The sequence below is a fragment of the Leopardus geoffroyi genome, chromosome X (assembly GCF_018350155.1).
Source record: "Leopardus geoffroyi isolate Oge1 chromosome X, O.geoffroyi_Oge1_pat1.0, whole genome shotgun sequence".
Taxonomy (NCBI): Eukaryota; Metazoa; Chordata; class Mammalia; order Carnivora; family Felidae; genus Leopardus; species Leopardus geoffroyi.
The window spans coordinates 45,997,767-46,025,388 of NC_059343.1; the positions used below are offsets into that span (position 1 = coordinate 45,997,767).

General features: G+C 45.8%; 1 protein-coding gene across 2 annotated transcripts; it reads left to right on the forward strand.

Moving 5' to 3' along the window:
- Nucleotides 1–1,949: 1,949 nt before the first annotated feature.
- GPR173 (G protein-coupled receptor 173) lies at nt 1,950–27,574 on the forward strand. 2 transcript variants are annotated; one of them, XM_045472101.1, is made up of 2 exons: nt 1,950–2,866; nt 21,032–27,574. In XM_045472101.1, exon 2 carries the CDS (start codon nt 23,615–23,617, stop codon nt 24,734–24,736), a length of 1,122 nt encoding a protein of 373 aa, XP_045328057.1. In that variant the 5' UTR covers nt 1,950–2,866; nt 21,032–23,614; the 3' UTR covers nt 24,737–27,574. The 2 variants fall into 2 exon arrangements, with proteins under 2 accessions (XP_045328057.1, XP_045328056.1); XM_045472100.1 differs by having other exon boundaries at nt 23,517–27,574.
- Nucleotides 27,575–27,622: the final 48 nt, after the last annotated feature.

Genomic DNA, 27,622 nt, shown 5'->3' on the forward strand with positions numbered 1-27,622 from the left:
CCGGTCACTCCACATTCTTAGCAACATTCAGTATTGTCTTTTTTAGTCATTTTAGTGAGCTGATTTATTTCATACTTTCTTGACTAATGAAGCTGTATGTTCATATTTTCCTTTCTAACCCTTATGTATTTTTATTTATTTATTTATTTATTTATTTATTTATTTATTTATTTTACTTTAGTGCACTAGCCAGGACTTCAGTACAATTTGAATAAAAGTAGTTATGATGGGCATGCTTATCTCATTCCCAATCTTAGATGGAAAGCATTCAACATCTCCCATTAGGTATGATATTTGCTATAGGTTTTTTGTAGATGACATATATTAAATTAGAGAATTTCCCTTATATTCTTGGTAAACTTTGTCATGATGCTTTTTTTGCATATATTGAAATGATCATACAATTTGTCTCCAATTTCCTGAAGGAATTTGTGTAAAATTAGAAAATTGGTGCATTTTGTCTTTAAATATTTTGTAGAATTCACCATTGACAGTCTCTGGGTCTGGAAGATTGTGAAAAGCTTTTTAATTATAAATTCAATTATTTAATAGTTACAGGATATTTTACATTTAAGCTGTTTTCTTGTGTGAGTTTTAGTGAATTGTATTTTTCCAGGAATTTTCCCATTTATCAAAATTTTCAAATTTTTTGGTATAAAGTTCTTCATAATACTATCTTATATTTTAATGTATCTGTGACCCAAATTGTGCTTCCTCCTTTTACTCCTGATACTAGTTATGTGCCTTCTATATATTTTTTCCAAATCAGTGTTAGCGCTTTATCATTTTTTCTAGTTTTTTCAAAGAACCAACTTTGATAAAGTACAGATTTTGGAGCCTCATCTCAAACCTCCTGGATTAGTATTTCTGGGAAGTAAATCTGGAGATCCACATTTCACAAGCTCTCCTGGGGATTCAGATGCAAGTGGGTTGCAGGACCACAGTCTGGTAGCACAGCAAGGGTTTCCTAAGGACAGGGAGCAAGTCTGATCCACCTGTATCTCCAATGCTCACCAGGGGCTTAGCACAAAGCCATGTTTAAGAAATGAGTGAGCCAATGGATGAGAGAAGGAAACAAAAGAAAATTGCTTATATCAAGAGAGTCGGAGTTTTGGAATGCTATGAATTAGCGAACCACTATGGCATCATTTGGCCCCAATTGAATCCATTCAGGACAGAAATATTTTTTCCTTGTCTTAAAATCTCTGCCTACTAGGGTTCCTCACCTGTCCCCTTCTGCTGTCCTGGAACACGGCCTTAATTATGAGTGTGTGCCTGTCTACTGGCACAGAGAAAGTAGGAGTGACAAGGGAGGTGTCCTGAGAGGGGCTGTTCAGAGCTGAGCAGGTCTCCCTGCCCCTCTCCCACCACCAGCCCACAGGCCTTGCTGGGAAAATCCTCACACAACCCATTCCGAATGAGGTTATGAGCTCTACCTCGCAGAGCTCTAAGCATTCCCCGCCCCCTCCCCTCCATCCGAAAGCTTTTGAGAAACTTCCATATGACCTCTCAGCCCAGATCCGACCCCGGACCCCTACCCTTGCCTCCTCTGCACTTGTAGCCCAGGTGAGTTGCTCTCTCAGCAGCCCTTTGGCCGCCTCTCCCCACGTCCACGCCTGCCTCCCTCAAGCATCTCAGAAAAGCCGGAGTCTGACTTCCCTAGCCAGCTATTGTCCGGGCAGCACAGCTGCCATGCCAGCGTCCCCACCTAGTCCGCCAGCCAGCAGCCTGCAGCTCCCCAGCCTCTCCAGCCCCCACCGCGCCCCGCCCCGCCCCAGGGAGGACCAGGCTGGCGGCTGGGAGTCTCCCTGCCTGCTCAGCCTCCCTCCTTCCTTCCCGCTCCCTCCCTGCCTGCCTTCCTCCCCCGCCCGCCCCTGAGGCAGGGACCGTGCAAATCGAGGAGAGGGGGGACAGACAGGCCGGATGGGGTCCAGCTTAAAGCCCTGGGCTCCCCGCTGATGTCTCATCCAGGCCGAGTGTCCCCAACATCTTGGGACCCGGATCTGTGTGAGCTGGGGTGGTTGCCAAGTCAGGAGCATCCCTCCGGCAGGCCCGTGGTGCCCCCGTTTTGCATCAGGACCCCCCCCCCCTTGGATGCTCTGAGCCACTCTCCTCAACCCGGATCTAAAACCCGGGACACAGCTATCTGGCCAGCCTCTCTCTCCACCCCACCCCCTCTTTCTGGCGTCCATCCCCTCCCCAACACCACCTCTGCTGCTGCCTCTGGCTGTGGACCTGCACCTCTTCCCCATCCCCGCCAGGCCTGTGGAGCGGGGTGAGCCTGGACGAGAGCCCCCCAACCTGGGGCTCTCCCAGGCCATGGCCAGAGTACTCCCAGAGAGGAGCCCCGGCCCCTGAGCATCTGCTAGAAGCTTGGCAGAGGCCCCGCGGGGACCGTGTCTTCTGAGGACAAAAGGCGGCGGCCAGCAGGCAGACGGGGTGGGGGGAGGGGGGGACCGGCAGCCAGGCGGGCAGACGGGTAGCAGGGGCCAGCGCTGGTCCCCCTCCCAGCTTGGAGGTGGCATGAAGATGGGGGTGGGAATGTGTAGTGGGGGAAGCACCTGCCTGGACCTTCACCTGCCAGCTGGCTGGGCACCCCAAGGCTGTGTGCTGCCCACTTGGTGTTCCCTAATGCCCCCAGCCCTGCCCAGTGCACCCCTTCGGTGCCTGCTTCCCCTGATGTCTGCGTTTTAGACCAGCCCAGCCGCTGTATCCACGGCAACAGAAGCAGGGGTGTCACTGGCCGCCACATCACTGAGGACACATCTGAGGGTCCCACCATGTGGCCTGGGCTGTGATTTATCCTGGGTGAGACAACTTGAGCCCCCTCCCTGGATTCCAAGACAGCCCTGCTGAGAGAGCCCAGGTAAGTAGTCAGCATCCCTCCAGCAAGGATGAGGGGCTGAGACTTCTCTTCTGTCTCCCCACACATATTTCAGAGTCTCCATCACTGCCATGCTCTCTGTCTCTCTCTCTGACTCTGTTAGTGTGTCTCCCCCGCCCCCATCCCCGTTCCATCACGAGGACTACTTGGACACCCAAGCCTGGAGAGTCCTCTAGCCATCTCCATCTTCCCCAATCCCAAATGTCCCATGAGAAAGGGAACTACCACCTGTTTCCCCACTCCCCACATGGGGTCTGTTTTTATCATGATGGTCGCTTTGGGGCATGAGGCTGTGTTAATGTCCCCTTGTGTGCTAGCTGTGGAAGGCATGCCTGGGAACCTGGCAGTGCTCTCCTCAATGCCTGCACCCTGGGCAGGCTCAGCCTCCTGCGGCTGCCTCCTCTCCCTCTCCATCTCCCTCTCCCTCCTCCTCCACTCTCCTCCAGGTTCCTTAGCCTGCATGCAGGGTGTGTGCATTTCTGTCTGTGTGTGTGAACAGGCAGGTGGGTAGACATGACAGAGAAGCTGATCCCAGCCCAGACCACCGCCCCCCCTCCTTTCCTTCTTTCCTCTCTCCGGGCTTTCCTTCCTTTCTACTTTCCCCAGTCTCTCCCCACAGGTAGCACAGACTTTTGCTCACTCACCACTGAAGATATTGCTGTGATTCCTAGCTGGTAGGGAAAGTGAGGTGGGGGTGGGAAGCACGTCCAGGCCCTAGGCTGCCTGGTGGCTCTGTGGGGGCAAGGACCATGCCACACAACCTGCAGGGGCCACAGTGTGGGCCCCAGCCTTCACCCAAGGCTATCTCTGCTTCAGATGCCCGTGTTGTATCTGGGACCCCCAGATCTTATGGTCTTGTGCACAGTGTGGCCGGTGGTCCCTATGTCTGAAGGGGCAGGGAAGCCTAGTGCATGAAGAACATGGATTCTCCAGGGACACTTCCCCCAACTACTAGCTCTGCAACTGTAGTGAAAGTGTGCCACTTATTGAACCTCAGTTTTTTCATCTGCCAAAGAGACTGGTGACCCTCCCATCATGGGTGTGTGTAGTGACTAGATGAGTTGGTGCATGCAAATAAAGGATGTGTATAGAAGTGGCCCTGAAGCAGTATCAGCAAAGCTCATGGTCAATATCGCTGATTATTCATGATTAATATTGTTAATGATTATTTGGAGGAGGGACTGGCCCCTCTTCTCCAGGGTCTTGGCAGAGATCTAGGGAGGACAGCAGGTAGGCAAATGGGGGTTGGGAAGTGGAGGGGAGGCAGGAGCAGCTCAGTGTTGTCACTCTTTCTTTGTAGGGAGTGATGAGTGGTGGCTATGGGCAGAGCCTTCCACCCCTACTCCACTCCAGTCTCCTTTCCCTGCACTTGCCCCCTTGCACGCGCGTGCGTGTGTGTGCGCACACAGACACACACACACACACACACACACACACACACACACACACAGGCTTGAGCCCCCATGAGCTAGCAGAGGCCTGGCTTGCAGCCTGCAGCATTCCTGGCCCTGGTGATGTAGGCATCTCCCTGTTGAGGGGAGACTTGGCAAGAGTTTGGCCTGTGGTCAGTGGTTGGCAGGGCCTGGAGACAAGGCTGAAGCTTCTGAGATGGCAGGGCTTCAGGTAGAACTGGGGTGTGGCCCATGCAGCAGCTAGACCTGTGGGGGACGGGTCCCAGGGACCCTAGTCTAGAGCCTAGACTGGGTTGGAGGGGGACAGTGGGGTCTCCTGGCTGGTTTCTGGGCATAGAGATGTGGTGGGACATTGCGTGAGGGGTGGGTGGCTGGAGGAAGGTCTTTAAGGCCAGGGGAGGAGTAGGAGGGGGGGAAAGTCTGAGACCCAGAAGACCCCATGGTGAGGGTAGGGAGGGGTGGGGCTTTAGGGTATGGAGTAGACTTTTCTGAAGAAGAATTTGGAAGAGAGAGTACCCAGACTGTGGTTTAGAGGCATCTGGATCTGAGAGTGGGTATGTATGTGTAACTGTGTGCAGTCTGTGTGTCTGTGTATCTGTTCATGGGCATTGTGGATATATGTGAGCCTGTATGTGAGCAGGCCACATGATGGTATGTGCAAGTGTGTGAATGTCTGGGTAGGCTTGTGTGTGTACAGGGGAGTGGGTATGACTTTGCAGGTCTGGGTGAGCAAATGGGCATGTTTGATTATGAGGCTGAGTGAGAATGTTTCTGTGAGCCAACAGGCCTGTTGAATGTCTAGTTGTGTATGTTTGTGGTATCAATTTGTCTTTGAATGTACATGTCTAATTATATGCATATGAGTATGAGGGTTTCAGAATGCCTGGGTATGCATACCGAATTAGGTGAATGTCTAGCTGTATCTGTGTATATTGGTGTGTGTGCCTATGTGTGCATATGAGTGTAGGTATATCTAAACGGTGTGTTTATGAGTATACGGGCATGTGTGTGTGTGTCCATGCATGTATGGGAGAGTATTTATGTGTGAACACGCCTCTGTGTGGGTGTATCTGTCATGTATATATATGAGTTGGTCTGTGTGTTAATGCCCATGTGGATTCTCCAGCATTTTGGATTATGTGTATGTCTGTGTGTGTGTTTTGAGTACATATTGTCTGTAGACAGGCCTGTGGGTCCACATCTGATTAGGGGAATGTTAGTGTAGATGATCACATGAGTAAAAGAACTAATTGTGTGGGTAGAGGGGAGTGTGTGAATACATGTTTTGTGCATGAAAATATATTGTGGGTATCCCCATGTGTACACATTTGATCATGTATATGGGTATGGCTGTGGTGGGGGGAGGTCTGTGCCTGTGTGTATATGCACAAAAGGCTATGTGCATAAGTGAATGAATGTATTTGTGTACATGTCTATGTGTGTTTGTGGGTACACTGTTATGTGTGAATGCGAGTCTGATTGTGGTATGCATGAGTAACTACATTTCATAATACTTGGTGCACATATCTCAATATGTGTTTTGTTTGAATTTCTGAGTGCAAGTGTGACTGCGTGAGTATGGATGTGCCTGTGAGTGACTGGGAGTGTATATGTGTGAGTATATGCTACTACCTGTGAACATATGGCTGTGTGTGCATTTGAGTGAACATGTCTGTATATTTGCCACCTCTAAGTGTGTTTGTGTGAATATGCCTGTGTGTGCCAGTCTGTACAGGTATATGGATGTATGACTTTGTGTAGTTCTAATTATTTGTGTATGTGTATTTGTGTTTATTCTGGAACATATGTTCTAGAACAGTGTAAGTGAATGTATGTGCACACCCTCTTGGTCTATAAATATGTTTGAGCTTGTGTGTGAAAAGTGTTATCAGTTCTTCTTGTGCAGATATACAAGCATGTAAGAATATCTGACTGTTCTTCCATGTGCACATGTGTGTGAACAGACCTTTGTGTCCAAGTCTGTCTAAGAATATAAGTATAAATGGATCTTCTTTTGTTTGCATAGCTTCTCATATGGGTGTATAAACATGTGGGAATGTACATGGTGTACATATCTTATTGTGATTGTGTGAGTGTATTTTGTAAGTACATTTGTGTCTCTGTGTCTGGTTGTGTGCATATAAGAATGAATGATGTACATGTCTATGTATATGTGAATATGCTCACGGGCATACATGCCCAGTTGTGTGTATATGTCTATGTGTGTTAGAATGTCTGTATGTGAATACATCATCTCACTGACAAGCATGTGCACATCTGGGTGTTTATGTGTGAGTACACCCTCATGTGAATGCTTGAGTGAACCCTCATGTGTGAAAATGCTTATGTGGTCATGTCTGGGTGTGTGTGTGTATATATATTTGGGAGCTCACTTCTGTGTGTCATGTTTCTTCATTGTCTCGCTGGGTATGATGTAGAGTGTGTCCATCTGTGGACATGTGAAAGTATGCCTGTGTGTACACATGTGTTTGTAAGTGAATGTATGTCCTTCATGGGTGTTATGTCATGGAAATATATGCCATGCATGTATGCCTGTCTTTGAGAGTAAATGGAAATGCACATGTGGGACCAAGAGCAATGCGAGTGTGCCTATGTGTAGGGATAAGTGTAGGTATTTGTGCATGTGCCTGTCTGATGGTATGTGTGTGTGAGAGAGATTTGGCCTTGGGCTTACCCAGATAGGCCTAATCACTGAAAGAGTGATAAAGGAGGGTACTTAAGAGTCTGTGTGATGCTGTGTGTACACCCCAGCATGTGTTTATGCGCATGTCTAAGAGTCAGTGGCACCCTGCTAGACCATAGCTGGCTCTGTGTAGACATCCTACAGGATGGCAAGCTATAACACCTAAGCAATCCATGACCCTCTTCTGGGGCCTCTTTGGCCTTGACCATATGCTGGGTTTTTGTGGGGGGGAGGTGTCTCAGGATAATTCCTGTCATCATTCACACTCAAGATGTGGGAACCAATCATGGCTGATGTCCTCCTAAGGACTGAAGTCCTCTTAGGAAAGGGGACCTTGTGACCTTTTAGAAAAGGATTTCTTGAAACACAAAGACCTCCCTTCCCATCCCCCCACCATTGAAGGCCCAGAACAAAATGGCATTGTGTAGTGTCTAAGGTTGGTAAATGGTTTTCGCAGAGAGCACCCAAATTATGCCATCAAGGCAGAAATCTAGATGTCAATGTGTATGTATAAGTAAAGGTATATCTAGGTAGAGTGGTGTGTGTGTGTGTGTGTGTGTGTGTGTGTGTGTGTAGAAGGTAGTATATTTGGTAAGAGAATGAAAAAGAAAGAGGGAGAGAGAGAAGGGATCTGGGTTCTGTGTATGTAAGAGACTCTGGGTGTTTCTGGGAAAAATATGTATGTGAGAAATTTGGCTGTATTTGGGAGGGGTGAGTGTGAGTGTGGGTTTATGTAGATGGTGTGTTTGTGAGGTGTTATGAGAACATCAGCCTGTTTGGGTGGAGGATGGTATGGGTGAGAGTTTGGGTATGGGGGTGGTATGATATGTATTGGGTATGGTATGAGTGGGAGTGGGAATATGTGTGAGGATGTGTGTTTTCGAGGAGTATGTGTGTACGGGTGTATCTGGCTGGTGCAAGAGAGTGAGGGGGTGTTTGGATGATGTATGTGTTTTATAGTGTAGATGTATCTGTGAAAGTGTGGGTGTTTCTGGGTAGACTGTGCATGAAGGAGTATGGGTGTATTGGGGTAGGAGCATTTAAATATGGGTATATCTGGATAGTGTGTAGGTGGGTGAGCATACAAGTCTATTAGGCAATGGAAGTGTGCGATGGAATATATCTAGATGGTGTGTATGTGTGTGGGGGGAGAATTTGGGCACATCTGGGTGATGATGGGGGTGTATGTGAGTATACATATAATTGGGAAGTATCTATGGTTGGTGTGTGGGAGTGTATGTGGATGAGATGTGTGTATAGTGTGTGAGAGAGAGTATGGGTATATCTGCATTGTATGTGTGGAGTGTGGGTATTCTGGATGATGGTGATGAATAGAGGGGAATCTGGATTGTGTGTATGTGTAAAAGAGTATGCAGGTGTTTCTGAGTATGGTAGGGATATGACAGTATGGAAGTATCTGGTGGGAGAAATGTGTAGGTGTATCTGGATGGGTTGTAAGTGTTTGGGTTTACCTGGGTTGGGGAGTGTGAGTGGGTGTGTCTGGATGTTGTGTGTGTGAGATGTGGGTATATCTGGATGGTGTGTGAGAGAGAGCATAGTGGTACATTTGGGCTCTGTGTTAGATAGTGTGTGGGTATAGTTTGGGTGGAGTGTGTTTGAATATGAGTGTACCTAAATGGTGGGTGGGTGAAAGCACAGGTGTGTGGGTGGGTGAAAGCACCACAGGGTGGTGGAGTGTGTAGTATCTCTAGGTGGTGTGTTGTAAGAGCTTTGGTTGTGTATCTGGGTATGGATGTACTTGGACGTGTGTGAGTGTGGGTATAACTGGATGGGGTGTGTAAGAGAGTTTGGGGGGGCATATCTGGGTGGAAAGTGCGTTTGGAGTGTTAGTGCATCTGACTGGTGTGGAGGGGATGAAAGTATGGATGTATCTGGGTAGTGGAGTGTCTGAGATGGTATACCTGGATGGCACGTGTAAGAGTTGAATATATCTGGGTGGGATGTGTGTGTGTGTGTGTGTGTGTGTGTGTGTGTGTGTGTGCGTGTGTGAATGCAGACGTGTCTAGATTGTAGTGGAATGTATCTAGTTGTGTGTGTGTGTGTGTGTGTGTGTGTGTGTGAGAGAGAGAGAGAGAGAGAGACAATCTCGATGGTCCACTTGTGATGAATCTGGATGGTGTATACATATGTATCAGGGGGTGGATGTATCTGGGTGGGGCTTTGTGAGTGGATCTATTTGGTGTGTGTGAGAGAGAGAGAAAGAGGGAGAGAACATGAGAAAATAATGGGTGTATACGTATAAGATTTGTGTGTGAGCAGGTGTCTCTGGATAATGTGTAGGTGCTGTGTGTGTGAACGTACTTAGGCTGGGAATTTGTGAGTGTGAGTATCTGGGTTGGCTGTGTGTAAGTGTAGTGTCTGTGAATGGTGTGTGTGTCATTGTGGGTGTGTGCCTTGATACCATGTGTGAAGAAGATAGTAGGTGTGCCTGGGTCAAATATGAGGGCTCTAGGTTGGGAGTGTCTATGGATTTGAGTATATTTGAATGTTGCACATGAGAGTGTGGGTGTACTGAGTTGGGAGTTTGCAGAAGTGTGGCTGTTGTTGGGTGGAGTGCCTGTGGAATGTAGGTGTGTTTGAGGTGGGTGTGTATGAGGATGGGTGTGTTTAGATGGGATGTGTGTGAGAGAATGTGGCTGTATCAGTATTGGGTATCTGTGTGAAAGTGGGTGCGTCTGAATGGTGTGTATAAGAAAGAGAGTGTGCACGTATCTGTGTTGGGGTGTGGTTGTGTGTGTATCTAAGTAAAGGAGTGTGAGCTTCTCTCTGGCTGGTATATGAGAGATGGATAGGGTATATCTGGGTGGTATGTGAACGAGAGGATATAGGTGAATCTGGGTGGGGTGTGTGAGTGTATCTGGGTGGGGGTGTGGGCATGTGGGTATATCTGGATAGTGTGTGTGAGAGTGTTTGCGTGTATTTGGGCGGGGAACATATCTGAGAATGTTGGTGTATCTGCATGTGAGTGTGGATTTGTCCAGATGGTGTGTAGGTGGTATAACAGGGTGTTTTGTGTGTTTGATAGTGTGGGTGTGTCTGGGTGGGGTGTGTGATTGTGGGTATGTGTGGGAATGTGTATATATTTCCTAGGGCATATATGCCTCTGGTAGAGTGTAAATGTGAGTATGTATGTGCTTACATGTGTGTGGCTATTGGTACCCACATATGTTGGTACGTGGCTTGTGTGTGCATGTGTTTGTGCTAGAGTGGTGTGTATCTGTATGTGTGTGTGAGGTGAGTGTGTTTCTCCCTGTGAGTAAGTTAGATCCGCAGGGTCTCTGGAGGTAGGCTCTAGATTTGCATCCTGGTTCTGTCATTTATTAGCTGTGGGGCTTTGGGCAAGTCACCTAATCTCAACTAAGCCCCAGTTTCGTATTTGTAAAGTAGGGGTAATAATAGTATCTATCTCATAGGGTGAGGATCAGATGAGTTAATATTTGAAAAGTGCTTAGGACAGTGCCTGGCACATAATGAGTCCTCTGTGCTGTATCAGGTGTTACATAGTACTATAATTATTGTATGTGCCTGGTGTGTAAGTAACAGTATGTGCCCATCAGCAAGTGCAATGGAGTAGTTTCTATGTGCATATTTCCTACATTATTTGTGTTCATGTGTATGTGTAAGAGAGTGAGTGGATCCTGTGTGTATGTGAGAATGTGTTTGTACATAAAACTGGCTTTATATTTATATGTGTCCCATTGTGTATATAAAACCATAAGCATATGAGAAAGGAAGTGTGTGTCTAGGAGGTCAATGGAAGGGGTTTGGCCATGCATGTGTATTTCCCAGTGTACATCTGGGTGAATGAATGCATATATCTGTATCTGTGATGATGTGTGTCCATGTGAGTTCAGGTGTTACCTGCAATGCTGGTATGCTGCATATATGAGCATGTGTATGTGTATTTTAAAGTTTATTTATTTTAAGAGAGAGAGAGAGAGCACAAGTGGAGGAGGGGCAGAGAGAGAGAGGGAGAGAGAGAGAATCCCAAGTAGTCTCCACACTGTCAGCGCAGAGCCTGATGTGGGGCTTGAACTCAAACTGTGAGATCATGAGCTGAGCCGAAGTGGGATGCTTAACTGACTGAACCACCCAGGTGCCCTGTGTGTGTTTTTATCTGAATACGTAAACAGGTTTGTACTAGTCAGGATGTAAATGTGTACGTGTGAATCTCTGTTGTGCCTATACATGTAGGAAGGTTAGTATCCAGGTTTATATATGATGATATGTGTGTATAAAGGATTTGTGCCCATATGGCCATGTAATAGGATGTATGTATTTGTGTTGTATAAGTGAATGCATAGGTGTGAATGGGTGTGTGCATCTGAGGGTTTGTGTCTGGCTGTGTTTATAAGCATCGGTGGCTACATGGCTGTGTGTGTGTGAGTCTGCATTGCTCTGTATATGCCTGCCTCTGTGTGTGTAGCAGTGAATCTGAGCAATGTGCCTGTATGTGTGAGAGTGTCTCTACTGTGTGTATAATGTATGTGTACCAGGGCAAGGTTTGTATAAAACAGTGGATTTTAATCTCTTAATGTAAGATCCTGGGGGTAGGGGAGGGCCTGGATCTATAGGATGTGAATAGGACTTAACCTGTGTCTGAATGCCAGTTCTTATGTCTATGCATATGCATGATTGTATCTGAAAGCATGTAGGCCCATATGATTTGGTTTGTATGTGTATGTGTCTGCATGTGCCCATGTGTATGGTGAATTTTTCTCTGCCTAGGCCTCCATTTCTGTTGAAGGGTAGTTATCTGTGTGTATGTGTGTACGTGTATGTTTGTGTGTTTTTTTATATCTTTGCATGATTTGCTGTTAGATGGGTACCTACACACATGCCTAACTTTCTGTGTAGAAGAGGAGGTGTGTGTGTGTGTGTGTGTGTGTGTGTGTGTGTGTGTACATATACAAATGCACCTGATTGTGCTTATCAGCTGATGTAAGTCTGGATGTGAGTGCAAATTTGAATCTCCATGTACACATGTGCCTGTGTGCACATATCTGTCCATGTGTGCTAGTGGGTCTATGCATTGTGACTAGATGTGAATGTCTTAGGGCATGCCCAACCTGGCACGTGGAGAAGGGGACTATCCATATGACACATTGGAGTAAACTGAAGAGGATTTAGGGGTACTGGGGTTTGGTGAAAAGAAATTCCATAGATTTTATTTATGTTACACAAATTGTGATAAGGATAACAAAAATGCAAATTTTTGAGGGAGTTATTAAATATTGAATTCAAATGACATCTTTTCAGGAATTTTTCACAGCACACGAGCTCACTTCTAGAAATATAACTTTTATTCACTCATGCATATTTGCGGTGGTCAACATTCATGCCCACCTCTGAGCCTTTGATCATGACTGCTTTTATTTATTTTATGGTAATCTGACTCATTTATGGACATTTTCATCATGATTTGGTAAATCAGTTTGTGCTGAGCATAGATCTTCTACATCAAGTAATCATGTTTCTTGATAAAAACGCAAACAAAACAAACGAAACAAGTAACCATTAGTAGTTCTGACATGGATATAAACTTATATCATGACCTGCCACTTCGTGGTCTTGGAAAGCCTATTGTTGAAGGTAAGATCTATTCCATGGAGGTTGTGCAGGCACAGTTTGCCCTGATGTCTTCAGTAATTAGCTTGAATGTGTGAAACATAGCTGCATGATTCTGTGGGTCATCAAAGCTCACCTTAAAGGCATCAGCTCTGGGGTCATCAGGTACCATTTTGGTTTCTCTGAAGCTTTCACACCTTACCAACCTTTCTTAAGAAATGCAACAACTAACTGCTTGTTTGTGCCTGTTTCACCTCCCTTTCTAACTCACTTGTTTTTGCCATGGCCAGGCAGAGAGACCCAGGTTACCCAGGTTCTCTGCTGAAATAGCTAATAATCTCTTCTGTCTCTTGGTAGTCACCATCAACAGGAAATTGCTTGCATGTGTAGGTGGCAGCAAATGATCATTGTTTTTTGTTTTTTACTGGTTAAAGCCTCTTTCTCCTCAATAATCAGAACTTGGATAATTATAGTCTTTGAATTTTGTACTTCAAAGGTAGGAACCTTCTTTAAATCTAACACCTCTTTCTTTTCTTTCAATCAAATGTGATGCTGAAACTCTTGTAATGAATGCACATTAGGGGCACCTGAGTGGCTCAGTTGGTTGAGCGTCTCTTTTTTTAAGTTTATTTATTTTGAGAGAGAGCACGCACAAGTGCAAATGTGCATTGTGGGGGAGGGGCAGAGAGAGAGGCAGAGAGAGAATCCCAAGCAGGCTCTGCCCTGATGTGGGGCTCAATCCCAGGAACCGTGAAATCAACACCTGAGCTGAAATCAAGAGTGGGTCGCTCAACCGACTGAGCTACCCAGGGGCTCCTGAGCATCCAATTCTTGATTTCAGCTTAGGTCATGATCCCAGGGTCGTGGGATGCAGCCCTGTATGGGGCTCCAGGTTGAGCATGGAGCCTGCTTAAGATTCTATCTCTCTCCCTCTGCCCCTCTCCCCAACTTGCGTGCGCTCTCTCTCTAAAATAAAAAAAATGCACATGGATTTTGAATCCAACAAAAAATTTTCATTTTGAGTATTTCAAAATAATTGAAGAAGCTTTTACCCTAAGGAGACACAGACATTGCTCTACTCATCTTAATAAGTCTTTAATATTCAACTTAATAACACCAACTAAATATCACCCAGGGAACCACACATGACCTCACTTCTTCTAAGTTGAAGTTTGGCTTTGAATCCATAAACCTTAACAGTATACTTTCATATATATATATATATATATTTTTAATATGAAATTTATTTTCAAGTTGGTTTCAAATTGGTTTCCCAGTGTTCCTCCCAACAGGTGCCCTCCTCAATGCCCATCACCCACCCTCCCCTCCCTACCACTCCCCATCAACCCTCAGTTTATTCTGTTTTTAAGTCTCTTATGGTTTGGCTCTCTCCCTAACTCTTTTTTCCTTCCCCCCCCGCCATGGTCTTCTGTTAACTTTCTCAGGATCCACATAGGAGTGAAAACATATGGTATCTGTCTTTCTCTGTATGACTTATTTCACTTAGCATAACACTCTCCAGTTCCATCCACATTGCTACAAAAGGCCAGATTTCATTCTTTCTCATTGCCACGTAGTATTCCATTGTGTATATAAACCACAATTTCTTTATCCATTTATCAATTGATGGACATTTAGGCTCTTTCCATAATTTAGCTATTGTTGAAAGTGCTGCTATAAACATTGGGGTACAGTGCCCCTGTGCATCAGCACTCCTGTAGCCCTTGGGTAAATTCCTAGCAGTGCTATTGCTGGGTCATAGGGTAGGTCTCTTTTTAATTTTTTGAGGAACCTCCACACTGTTTTCCAGAGCGGCTGTACCAGTTTGCATTCCCACCAACAGTGCAAGAGAGTTTCCATTTCTCTACATCCTCGCCAGCATCTATAGTCTCCTGATTTGTTCATTTTAGCCACTCTGACTGGCGTGAGGTGATATCTGAGTGTGGTTTTGATTTGTATTTCCCTGATGAGGAGCGATGTTGAGCATCTTTTCATGTGCCTGTTGGCCATCTGGATGTCTCCTTCAGAGAAGTGTCTATTCATGTTTTCTGCCCATTTCTTCACTGGATTATTTGGTTTTTGTTTTTTTTTTTTGTTTTGTTTTTGTTTTTTTTGTTTTTGTTTTTTTTTTTTGGTGGGTCAAAAGAAAAAGTTTTATTTTTTTTAATTTTTTATTTTTTAATATATGAAATTTATTGTCAAATTGGTTTCCATACAACACCCAGTGCTCATCCCAAAAGGTGCCCTCCTCAATACCCATCACCCACCCTCCCCTCCCTCCCACCCCCCATCAACCCTCAGTTTGTTCTCAGTTTTTAAGAGTCTCTTATGCTTTTTTTCTCATTGCCACGTAGTATTCCATTGTGTATATAAACCACAGTTTCTTTATCCATTCATCAGTTGATGGACATTTAGGCTCTTTCCATAATTTGGCTATTGTTGAGAGTGCTGCTATAAACATTGGGGTACAAGTGCCCCTATGCATCAGTACTCCTGTATCCCTTGGATAAATTCCTAGCAGTGCTATTGCTGGGTCATAGGGTAGGTCTATTTTTAATTTTCTGAGGAACCTCCACACTGCTTTCCAGAGCAGCTGCACCAATTTGCATTCCCACCAACAGTGCAAGAGGGTTCCCGTTTCTCCACATCCTCTCCAGCATCTATAGTCTCCTGATTTGTTCATTTTGGCCACTCTGACTGGTGTGAGGTGATATCTGAGTGTGGTTTTGATTTGTATTTCCCTGATGAGGAGCGACGTTGAGCATCTTTTCATGTGCCTGTTGGCCATCCGGATGTCTTCTTTAGAGAAGTGTCTATTCATGTTTTCTGCCCATTTCTTCACTGGGTTATTTGTTTTTCGGGTGTGGAGTTTGGTGAGCTCTTTATAGATTTTGGATACTAGCCCTTTGTCTGATATGTCATTTGCAAATATCTTTTCCCATTCCGTTGGTTGCCTTTTAGTTTTGTTGATTGTTTCCTTTGCATTGCAGAAGCTTTTTATCTTGATGAGGTCCCAGTAGTTCATTTTTGCTTTTAATTCCCTTGCCTTTGGGGATGTGTCAAGTAAGAAATTGCTGCGGCTGAGGTCGGAGGGTTTTTTTTCCTGCTTTCTCCTCTAGGGTTTTGATGGTTTCCTGTCTCACATTCAGGTCCTTTATCCATTTTGAGTTTATTTTTGTGAATGGTGTGAGAAAGTGGTCTAGTTTCAACCTTCTGCATGTTGCTCTCCAGCTCTCCCCGCACCATTTGTTAAAGAGACTGTCTTTTTTCCATTGGATATTCTTTCCTGCTTTGTCAAAGATTAGTTGGCCATACTTTTGTGGGTCCAATTATGGAGTCCCTATTCTATTCCATTGGTCTATGTGTCTGTTTTTGTGCCAATATCATGCTGTCTTGGAACAAGTAAGCATCAAATCGGCAAATGAGAATCATTCACAAAAAAATGCTGAAAATTTTCTTTTAGCTCATAAATCTTTTACAAAATCCTTATACACTTAGGTTTAGAACAATAGAGATAAATGTACTGGTATCAAAACTTCACAGAAACCCAACACACAGGTGGGTAGTGCTTTGGATTTAATCAAACCCACCTACCATCATTTACTGTGGAAATCAGACCTACAGGCAAACTTTGATAGGGGGGTGCTCCTTGGTGCATGAATCTCAGCATTTTCAGAACAAATTCCCAGTGCAAATTTCATGCCATCTCAGCAGCATCAGTTTATGGACTAATGTAGAGTTTCCACAGTATTTCAAAATACTCATGTATCACTTTGAATATTTCAACCTTAGTTTATTTTGGTGCTTCTTGCATTTCTCTTCAGGTTTTCTGACTAGTACTATGAACTGAGCACAATTAATCAACATCTAGAGACTCCTCAATGTAAAATGAAAAACACTTTTGATTCAACAATCTTCTGGGTTAGTGTCATTTCAATGTCCTTTGACCCACCATCACTATATCTCCTAATAGCAATAATTGAAAATGACCCCTTTCTTATTCTTTTTACCTCATTGGTCCCAAATGTGGTGTGGACAATTTTCTGGCAGATTGCTAACATGTGAGATTCTACTGAGAGGAGCACCTTAGATTTACCTGTTAATCCTGCAACCCTGTCACTAGCTGGTTGAGCTCTATCTAAGGATGTTATAACCCATCCCATAAAAGAGCCAGGTTTCTTAATTTGCACTTTGAGATGCTTTAAAAACTCCAAATATTTCTCTGTGTTTTGTGGCCAGTTGACTGACATACCCTACTGAGAAATGAAGTTTCTTTTGATAACTTTCCCACACAAATCGGACAATTAGGTTGAGGAAGAGAGGGCTTATTTGTTTTGTTTTGTTTTTTAATATGAAATTTATTGTCAAATTGGTTTCCATACAACACCCAGTGCTCATCCCAACAGGTGCCCTTCTCAATGCCCATCACCCACTTTCCCCTCCCTCCCACTCCCCATCAACTCTTAGTTTATTCTCACTGTTTTAAGAGTCTCTTATGGTTTGCCTCCCTAGAGAGGGTTTATTTGGCAGCTGAATCCAAATTTGAAACAATCCTCATTAAACTGCTCAAATTAGGGACAGCCTAGATTTTTTTGAGGGAAGACTGTGTTTGTCTTGTGAGTCTCCTGATTTTCCAGCTTTAATCAAAAAGTCCATTTTGATGGGAAAAGAAGTATCTTAAAAATTAAATCTACTTGAATATAAAGTATTGAAGGGGCCATCAGATCTTTGTGACTTCTGAAAACCTATTTTTTAAATCTTTTTTAAAATTTTTAATGTTTATTTTTTGAGAGAGAGAGACACATATGCAGAGTATGAGCGGGGGAAGGGCAGAGAGAGAGAGAGGGAGACACAGAATCTGAAGCAGGTTCTGGGCTCTGTGCAGACAGCTCAGAGCCCAACACGGGGCTCAAACCCACAATCCATGAGATGATGACCTCAGCCGAAGTCAGACGCTCAGCCTGAACCACTCAAAGCGCCCCTGAAAACCTATTTTTTTAAAAGAGAAACTTGAGGTCTTTTGCGCTGTTAAAAGAGCAGCACTCTGGAAACAAACCCTTGAATAAAGGCCTTGCTTTCCCTTTAATGAATCAATTCAACTCAACTGCAGTTGGTCTTTATTTATTTATTGACAAATATTTTTACCTAAAAGCAAAAGGTAATAATTAATTATGAAATCCCACCAAGAATCAGATTTGGCTAACTTTTAATATTAAAAACCAGTCACAAGTAAGTCAGTACATGAACCAAGAGATAATAAAAATTATATTGTTGTAATGTTTTTAAGAGTCCTTTTAGAAATACTTATGGATGAATGGTATGATAGATATGCTTCAGAGTACTCTGGAAATGGATGAGTTTATAGGCAAAACAAGACCCTGAGAGTTGATCATTGGTGAATCTGGGTGATGGGTGCACTGAAGTTCATTACAGGATTCTTTCTATGTTTTTATATCTGAAATGTTCTAGAAGGGAAAAAAAGTTTATGAAGAAGCAGCAATCAAGGCAATTAACAAAAACAATTATATTCCCTTAGGAATACCTTATACTATATAATAATAATAATAACAGCAACAATCATACAACTATTTTTGTAGAAAAAAAGTTGTGGAAAAATAAATGAGGCCAAATTAAAAAGAAAGAAAAAACGCTGTACATGTATAGGCCAAACCAAAAAACCTCACCGATGAACCAGGGTGGCAATCAAAGTAATAATCAGATTATCTGGGATGTTTCAATAGGAAGCGATCCAAACATTTACAATTTCGCTTTGAACCTCTAGAGGGCTTCTTGCTCTGGCTCCCTGCTGTGGCAGGTACCCACCAGCCAAGTAGCTCTGCTAATGTTTCCACCTGTGTCTGAAGGAAACATGTGTGGGTTTTCTCTGGGTGTACATCTGTTGCAGGGTATATATATCAAGTAATGTGAGCATGCTTGTGTGTGTACACATCCCTGGGTGTGCAAGAGTGTGTTTGTATACACGGGTGGTTTTTCTCTTTGTGGTTGGTTGTGGTTGCATATTGCAAAGAGGAGTGTGTGTGTGTGTGTGTGTGTGTGTTGGAGCTGGTATACTTCTCTGCATTAGTGAGAGTGTACATGAATGGGTAGCTGTGTGTACATGTGCCAAGATGTACATGTCTGTTTTGGTGAGTATGCCTAATCTGTGTGAAAGGGTTTGGATCAATCGGCCTCTGTGTGTTAGAGTGTGTTAGAGTATGTACATGTGTGTATATATGAGCAGTTTTTTGCTTGTCTATTTTTTTCTCTATGCAAATATTTCTGTGGATATTTAAGGGGGATTCTGTCTGTGTGTACATGCCTGTGTGTGTTTATATGTGTGTATGCATGTGGGAGGGTTCAAGTGCATGTGAGTATGGTGGCATATGTAAATGACTTTGAATGTTAACATGTGTAACAGTGTTTGTATGTGATGATATAGGAATGCCACTGTATACATGCCTGTGTCACAAAAGTTTGAGTGTGTGAGAGGATTTGAACAATGTGTGAATGGGTTTGCATATGTGTATCTATCTGTCGGGATTTGAATGTTCATCTGTGTGTGTGTGTGTGTGTGTGTGTGTGTGTGTGTTAGGGGAGTTATAATTGTGGGTTTATGGGCCATTGCACGTGTGTGTGTGTGTGTGTGTGTGTGTGTGTGTGTGTGTTAGGGGAGTTATAATTGTGGGTTTATGGGCCATTGCACGTGTGTGTGTGCGGGTGTGTGTGTATCTGTGTATATGAGCAATTCTCAGCCCTCTCATACCTAACACTCTCTTGTATGTAACACGTATTTTGTAACACCCCTTTACTATATGGACATGAAGTTCTTAGATAATATAGTCTCTGCACATATAATTTCAAAAGAAAATCCATATAGTATTTTATGCAATATGCATATTGTATTAACTAATACAAATAAATAAGTAAAAGGGAAGTAATTTATAAGAAAATAATTTGTATTTCAATATGTAAGTGTTTGGGCATGGCACTCCCCAGGAAATTCAGTAAGGTAGTTAGAGGCTTGTAACATCTTGTGAGTAAACATGGGTTTGGGAGGGGAAAACTCAGAGGCTGCCCCATGCCCAAAGTGCAGGAAAATGACAGGCAAAGGCCTAGGGGTGAGATATTCTGAAATAGTGAACAACTCAAAGAAAGTGCTCCCCAAAACAAAGTGCAGTCACCTCTGGATTTACTTGACAGCTATATTCCTGGAGAATTTAGGGTATATTAAATTAGGGGGATTTTGTATTTATATGTGAAATACAGTTAGATTCAAGGTTCAGCTCATTACAAGTATAAAGTCTAGGGGATTCAGGATGTATGCTGGCTGTGTGGGACTGCCCCATAGATCACTGGATGGCCAGCATCCTTGTCTGGACCCCTAAATGTTGGAAGGACATCCTACACGTCAGCATTGTGGCCACCAAAAATGCTCTTACAAATTTCCAAAATGTCCCCTAGGGGGCAGTAATGCCTTTGTTGAAGACGGAGCACTGGTGTTTAGACAGGGGTATTCACTGCCTGTGGGAAGGAGGCAGCATCAGATGTACTGTGTGCGAGTATGGGAGGGGCAAGGTCCGTATGTGTGAGCTGGTTGCTGTCTGTAGGTCTCCATAGCAGTAGGCTATGTGTCCGTGTGAGCGTGTGTGTAGGTGTCTGTGTAACTTTCTGAGGGTGTCTGGGCACGAGCAGGTGCGAATGTGTTTGTGTGCATGCACTGTTTTTAGCCCAGGATGGGTCCAGGCTGTGGCTGCCAGTCTGCTCAGAAGAAACCTCTCCTCACCTGTAGAATCGCCCCAGCTTTCTAGGCAACACTAGGGTTTTGTTTGTTTGCTGCTATTGTTTTGTGTTGTTTCATTTTAGCGTTTGTTTTTGTTTTCACTGAGACTCTGGACTACAAAGTATCCACCTTCTCAATCTTAGTGTGTTTCTGTGTCTCCCTCTCTCTATCTCCATCTTTGTTTCTGCTTCTATCTCTATCTCTGTCTCTGTCTCAACCCCTGTCTCTATGTCTCTATATTGTTCTCTCTCTTTCCTGGCATTTCTCTCTTATCTCTCTGTCTCTCTTTCTCTCTCCCTCCTTCCCTATCTCCTTTTGTCTCTCTCATTTTTCTTTCTCTCCCTCTTTCTCACTCTATCTTTCATTCTCTATTTTCCTGCCTCTTTTTCTCTTCCTTTTCTGTCTCTTGTACTGTCTCTGTTTCTGTGTGTGTCTTTGTGTCTTTTTTCTCACTCTTCTTCCCCTTTCTGTCTCTATTTCTATCTCTTCCTGTTTGTGTGTAAGGCTCGCTCCCCTTTCTCTGTTTATTTCTCCCCTTCTCCCTCATATGTCTCTGTCCCTCTCACACACACAAACCTCTCTCCTCTGTCACTTTCTGTGTGTCTCTCTTCTACATTCAATCTCTTTCTGTCTTTAATGCTTTCCCCCTGCTTCCCCTCAAGGCTAAGGAGTGTGTGTGTGTATGTTTGTGCACATTTACACACACTCAGTTGTCAGCTAGTCCACAGTTCTGTGGGAGCTATCAGGCTTTGAGCGGCTGAGAGGGGGTCCACCAAATCCATTTCTCCCAAGCCCCTGCCCTGGCACCTTCTCATGGCCTATTGGCACCATGTCTGAGACTTTGGGGTGTCATCAAAAAAGCTTGGCCCAAGGTGGCTGTGGCAGGCCAGGTTGGAGTGAGCTGGGAAACAGTACAGAGGGGTGACTTTTTTCCCGGGAGGGGAGGGTAGAGAGGTTCCATTCAGCCCTGTAGCCCCCAACCTCCAGCCCATCCCAGCCCCAACAGTAGTTCTGAGCTTCCTCAGCTTCTTCCCAGGTTGCCTTGCTACCTTCCCTCTGGCACCTACCATATTACCTTATAACACTCCCTCTCCCCCTGCCCCCAGCTCGCACACACCAGGAGTCTCCCTGCTCCCCCCTGCCCCCCACCCCCACGCAAGCTTTGCCCATGCCCTCCCACCCCTGTATTGGCCAAAGTGCTCTTTCAGCTTATCCTATCTGGGTGCCTTCAGTCAGCCGTCCCTGAGCCACCAGCCCATTTAGTCCCTCAGCCAATTAACTGATTTGAAAGCCTTTAACTGAGGGTCTACCATGTGCTATGTACTGCTCTTCTGGAGAAGAGCATGTGAATCTCTAATCCCTGCCCTTGTGGAGCTTTTCTTCTAACAGGGAGAGGTGGATAATAAACTGAATTTTGAAAGTAAGTTATATAGTGCGCTAGAAGAGATAAATTCTAGAAAGAAAAATAAAGCAGGGCAAGGGGCATGGAGTGCTATCATTTCTCACCTGAATTACTGCAGGAGCCTCCTGTGTACTCTCCCCAGTTCCACCTTTGCCCCACATGGTGTGTGCTCCTCCCAGCAGCACGGGGGATGCTGTGCAATCCTGAGTCATCACATCTTGCTTTTGTTCCCATGCCTCCCATATCACTCAGAGTAAAAGTCAAGGTCCTCACGATGGCCTACGTGATCTGGCCTCACCACTTTTCTGACTTCACCTCCTACTACTTTCTGATCGCTCACTCTGTTCCAAGCACAGTGGCCTCCTTACTCTTCCCCAAATATACCACATGTAATCCCACCTCAGGGCCTTTGCACTGGCTGTTCCCTCTGCCTGGACTTCTCTTCCATCCAATACCCACATGGCTCACTCTCTTGCCCCTTTTAAGTCTTTGCTTAGATGACACCTCCGTGAAGCCTTTGCTCTCCATTTCATCCAAAAGCATACCTCCCCCACCCCTAGCACTTCCTATCCCCTTTCCCTCCTTTACTTTTCTTTTAAGGAACTTACCATCATCTGACCTACTATACTTCAATTATGTATCTTCTTTATTATCTAGAATATCAGCTTCATAAGGGCAGGGACACTTGTCCATCTGACTCACAGCTGTACTCCCAGTGCCTGTCATACAATAGATGCTCAATAAATCGTTTTTCAATGAATGAAAGCACACAAGCATACCCACATCTTTAGATTCACAATACTCCCCACCTGACTTAAAATAAAAACCTAAGTCCTCCCTATATAATCTGGCCCCAAACACCTCAGACACCTCTGTGATCTCACTTTCTACCACTGTCTCCCTTGCCTGCCCTGTTCCAACCACACTGGTCTTCCCACTCTTCCTCGATCATGCTAACCACATTCCTGATCATGAATATATAAAAAAAAGCCTATTTAATGAGTGGCTACCAACATACACAAAAAGTCATGAAATAGAGTAGAACTAATGGGGTATGTGACATATAGGATCAGTACCGTTTTCTGAAACTTTTGGTTCAGCTCTGTGTGCACACATGTGTGTGTACCGGGTTGTGATGTAAAATGTATGTCTTACTATGGGTAGAGGTCAAAAATAGTTTGAGGAACATAACCTTAGGGCCTTGCAAAGGGGGAGGAGAGCTGCACCAACACCCCCGCCCCACAGAACCACCAATGGACGAAACAGGTAACCGAGGACAAGCCAGAGAGGTGAAGCACCCCCCGCCCAGCAAGGAAGGGGTAGGAGCAGCAGTGGGCCAGGGGCAGGACCTGACACCAGCCAGGGAGTAAGTTTGGAGGCCATGTAGACCCACTAACACTGCCCTTTCTGTTTCTTCCTCACCTCTCCTTTCCACCTGTTTCTCACTGTCTCTTTTTCTTGTGTTTCTCTCTCGCTCTCTCTCTCTCTCTCTCTCCATTTCTATCTCTATCTCTCCTTTCCCTCTTTCCCTGTCTCTCTGGTTCTGTTTCTTCTTATGTCTTCTCACTCTCACCCTCCCATTGCTGTCTCAATTTGCATCTATTTATGTCTTTGTCACCATTTTCTCTTTGTTCTATCCTTTCTCGCTCTGTCTCTGTGCCTCTGTGTTTTTCTCTCTGTCTCTCTCCTGCCCTCATCTCTCTATCTCTGTCTGTCTGTCTCTTCCCCATTATCCCTATTTGCAGGTGCAGCCCAACAGGACAACTGATGGAGTCCCCCAGGGCCCATCAAATACCGGACTGGCTGATCCTGTAAGGCTGGGAGCAGCCCCTGCCCCTTCAGTATGGCCAACACTACTGGAGAGCCCCAAGAGGTGAGCGGCGCACTATCCCCACCATCAGCATCAGCTTATGTGAAGCTGGTACTGTTGGGACTGATCATGTGCGTAAGCCTGGCGGGCAATGCCATCTTGTCCCTGCTGGTGCTCAAGGAGCGTGCCCTGCACAAGGCTCCTTATTACTTTCTGCTGGACCTGTGCCTGGCTGACGGCATACGCTCTGCCGTCTGCTTCCCCTTTGTGCTGGCTTCTGTGCGCCACGGCTCCTCATGGACCTTCAGTGCTCTCAGCTGCAAGATTGTGGCCTTTATGGCTGTGCTCTTTTGCTTCCATGCGGCCTTCATGCTGTTCTGCATCAGCGTCACCCGCTACATGGCCATCGCCCACCACCGCTTCTACGCCAAGCGCATGACACTCTGGACATGCGCAGCTGTCATCTGCATGGCCTGGACCCTGTCTGTGGCCATGGCCTTCCCACCTGTCTTTGATGTGGGCACCTACAAGTTTATCCGTGAGGAGGACCAGTGCATCTTTGAGCATCGCTACTTCAAGGCCAATGACACGCTGGGCTTCATGCTTATGTTGGCTGTGCTCATGGCAGCCACACATGCTGTCTATGGCAAGCTGCTCCTCTTCGAGTATCGTCACCGCAAGATGAAGCCAGTGCAGATGGTGCCAGCCATTAGCCAGAACTGGACATTCCACGGTCCTGGGGCCACCGGCCAGGCTGCTGCCAACTGGATCGCTGGGTTTGGCCGTGGGCCCATGCCACCAACCCTGCTGGGTATCAGGCAGAATGGGCACGCAGCTAGCCGGCGCCTGCTGGGCATGGACGAGGTCAAGGGTGAAAAGCAGCTGGGCCGTATGTTCTACGCGATCACACTGCTCTTCTTGCTCCTCTGGTCACCCTACATCGTGGCCTGCTACTGGCGAGTGTTTGTGAAAGCCTGTGCCGTGCCCCACCGTTACCTGGCCACCGCTGTTTGGATGAGCTTCGCCCAGGCTGCCGTCAACCCGATAGTCTGCTTCTTGCTCAACAAGGACCTCAAGAAGTGCCTGAGGACTCACGCCCCCTGCTGGGGCACAGGAGGTGCCCCGGCTCCCAGAGAACCCTACTGTGTCATGTGAAGCAGGCGGGTAGGCAGACAGGCAGGGAGGTCATGGCTACCTTGCTGGGGCCAACAATAAGGGAAGGGTGGGCCTCCTACAGGAGCCTTTCTTTCTGAGCTCCAGCCCCAGCCCCTGGAACCACCCGGAATCTAGGCACCTTTGCCAACACCTCCCCAGGGTTGGAGACCGGGGTGGGGGACTGGGAAAGAGGTGTTTCTAATTCTGTGGAGCCTGTCTCTGCTGCCTCATTCTCCACTTCTACAATCTCTATCATTTCCTCTCTCTCTCCTCTCTCTTTTCCTCTCTCTCTCAGAAGTGACAATTCAGAAAAAGAAAGTAAGACTGAAAATGCAGGTTTTTCTACTAACAGCTGAGGAGATAGGCTTTCTTGCTTTAATGTCTCTCCTTCTGACATTGTCCAGAAGGGGGAAATTTGTCCTGTAAAATAGACTTCCAGAGCTCTTATTGCCCCCTCTGCTCCCATGCACCCTCTCCTTCCAAGTCCTTTAGCAAGACCTGGATTTTAGGGAGAAATTCATCTGCTGACAACAGGGATCAAAGGGGGTTCTGGGTCCCCAGGGAGCGGGGATGTTTAATGGCTGCGTTGTGTGCAATTGTTGTTTTAAGCTAACCCTTGTCCCAAACCTGGTTTCCTCTCCCTCCCCACCATGTCCAGACCTCCTGAGTGTTTCTTGAGCATCTGTTCAAGAAGCCAGGAGGGGAGGGAGAAGGACCCTTGGAATGGGCTCAGGCTAGGTGAAGAATGGGTTGTGAGCTGCACGCCTCGAGTTGAAGAGATCTGAGCTTGGCTGCATTCTTTCAAGCTGCCTCCTGGATCCCCAGCCCCCAACTCTTCTTCCTGAGGATGGAAATCCACTCCAGCTCCACTAGGGCTGATGTGGGTGCCCTGGGCAGGAGCATTCCCCCAGGGAAGTGTAGGGAGAAAGCCAAACTCCCCAGAGTAACTGGAAACGAGCACCTGGGGTCAGAGCCGAACTCAATCCCAGAATTGTCTCCTGGGTTCATACTATTATCCTGAAGATGAAAAGTTGGGGGTGGCCTTGGTATAACGCATAATGGTATAAGCTCCAAGGCATTGTGGACTTGAGTCCATTCCTATCTGACCTCTTTTTGTCCCCTTGAAGCCTCAGGGGCCTTGCCCCTCTTGGTAGCCCTTGGCCTTCTGGGCCCTCAGCGCCCAGATTCCTTCCCCTGAACAGCCCTTCTCCCCTTTTTTCCTTCCACCCAAAGTGGAGCAGACTACAGCCAGATTCTTCAGGTGGGAGAGCCCAAGCCTCCCTCCCAGGGCAGAGTCCACCCTGGACTCACATCATGGCCAGTTCTTATGGAACTGGTGAGCCAAGCTGGCATTCCTTTGCCTGGTCTTGCCCAGATTCTTTGTCCCCCTCTCATTTCCTGGGGGAGGGAGAGATCTGTATTTATCCACACCCTTTTCCCTTTCTGATAGAAGCCCTTGTCCTAAGCTCCCTCCCTACCCCCAAGACAGTCCCAGCACTGGGGAAGCCTTGATCCAAGAGGAATGGGGAGGGCACTCTAGGCAGGAGAGACATTAATGAGCCTGGCTGTGGAGCAGCCCTGGAAAGGCAGGCCAGAGTGGCTGAGTGGGTGTGGGGGTGGGTACATGTTCTCTCAGTATAGTGATGGGGGTGCCTTTCCCAGGGAGTGGGGTGGGGGGACCACAGGGGTGGGAGTAGATAGGGTATATTCTGGAAGGTTTTCCTCCATTTCTTTTTTCTAACTGCCTGGATTCACCATTGGATTTTGTAAATGGAAAACTGAAAAGAACAATGCTATATTGGATGTTTTCTCTTTCTGACTCTGTGTGTGTGTGTGTGTGTGTGTGTGTGTGTGTGTGTGTCCTGTCTGCATAACCACATGTGGGGAGGTATGGTCAAGTGAGACTGTGTGTGACTCTGTGTGGGGAGGCAGCACTGCCTGGTGCACACATGTGAGCAAATGCCTGTATGTGGAGACATATGGCACAAACACACACACGTACACATATGCACCTAACTGAAAGGAGACAAACTAGAGTATGTCCCTGCAGCAGGAGGTTGAGTGGTCAGAGAATAGAATTTTAAAACTGTACATATGTATGCAGCAAGAGGGTAGACTCCCATTTCATAAATCTTCCTCCTTTGGCCCAGGCTGTGAACATGGAGCAGGGGCAGGATACTTGAGAACTCCATCTCTTCCCAAAGCCTGGAACCCCCAGGTACCATTCCAACTCCATGGTCAGTCTCCTCTCAAAAACACAAATGAAGTGTTCCTGAAAGTGGACTGCAATGGAAAATAGGGACTGGGAATTGGGGATTAAACTTGAGGGTGAACTAATGGGGTTAGAAAATGCTCCCTACAAAGTAATGGCTTCTGGAGGGGCTGCTCAGTCTGGGATGGGAGCCCTTCTGAAGAGTCCACTGTATACAGCTGGGACTTTGGTAACCTTTGACTAAATTCAGAGGAGGGATGTTAGGGGTGAATAAAGAAAGCCAAGCCTGGGAGTCTACCCAGCTAGCCTGCTACCTGGGCACTCAAATACTTTATTTACTTATTCTCTCAGGTGCACAGAATTGAGTTGACCATACTCCTCAGTTCTTGGCACACTATATCATCGTTGGTCCATGTGAGTCCCTTTTATTCTTTTGTTTTGTTTCATCCCTTTCATCACTCATCCCTGATCCAATCCCCCCTCCCACATAGACACCCACTCTTGTGTATTTAATGTATGTCCTTCCAATTCACCGTTCATGTATTTGTTTACATATATGTGTATCTGTGAAAAATATATGGTATTGTTATGTGTTTTAATTTACATAAACAGTATTGTACTTTAAATCTTGTTCTGTTTCTCTTTTCACTCAGCATTCTGTTTTATAAAGATCC

What these genes read in the sequence shown, in the direction of transcription:
- GPR173 (XM_045472101.1), top strand. Translation starts at nt 23,615, where the DNA reads ATGGCCAACACTACTGGAGAGCCCCAAGAGGTGAGCGGCGCACTATCC.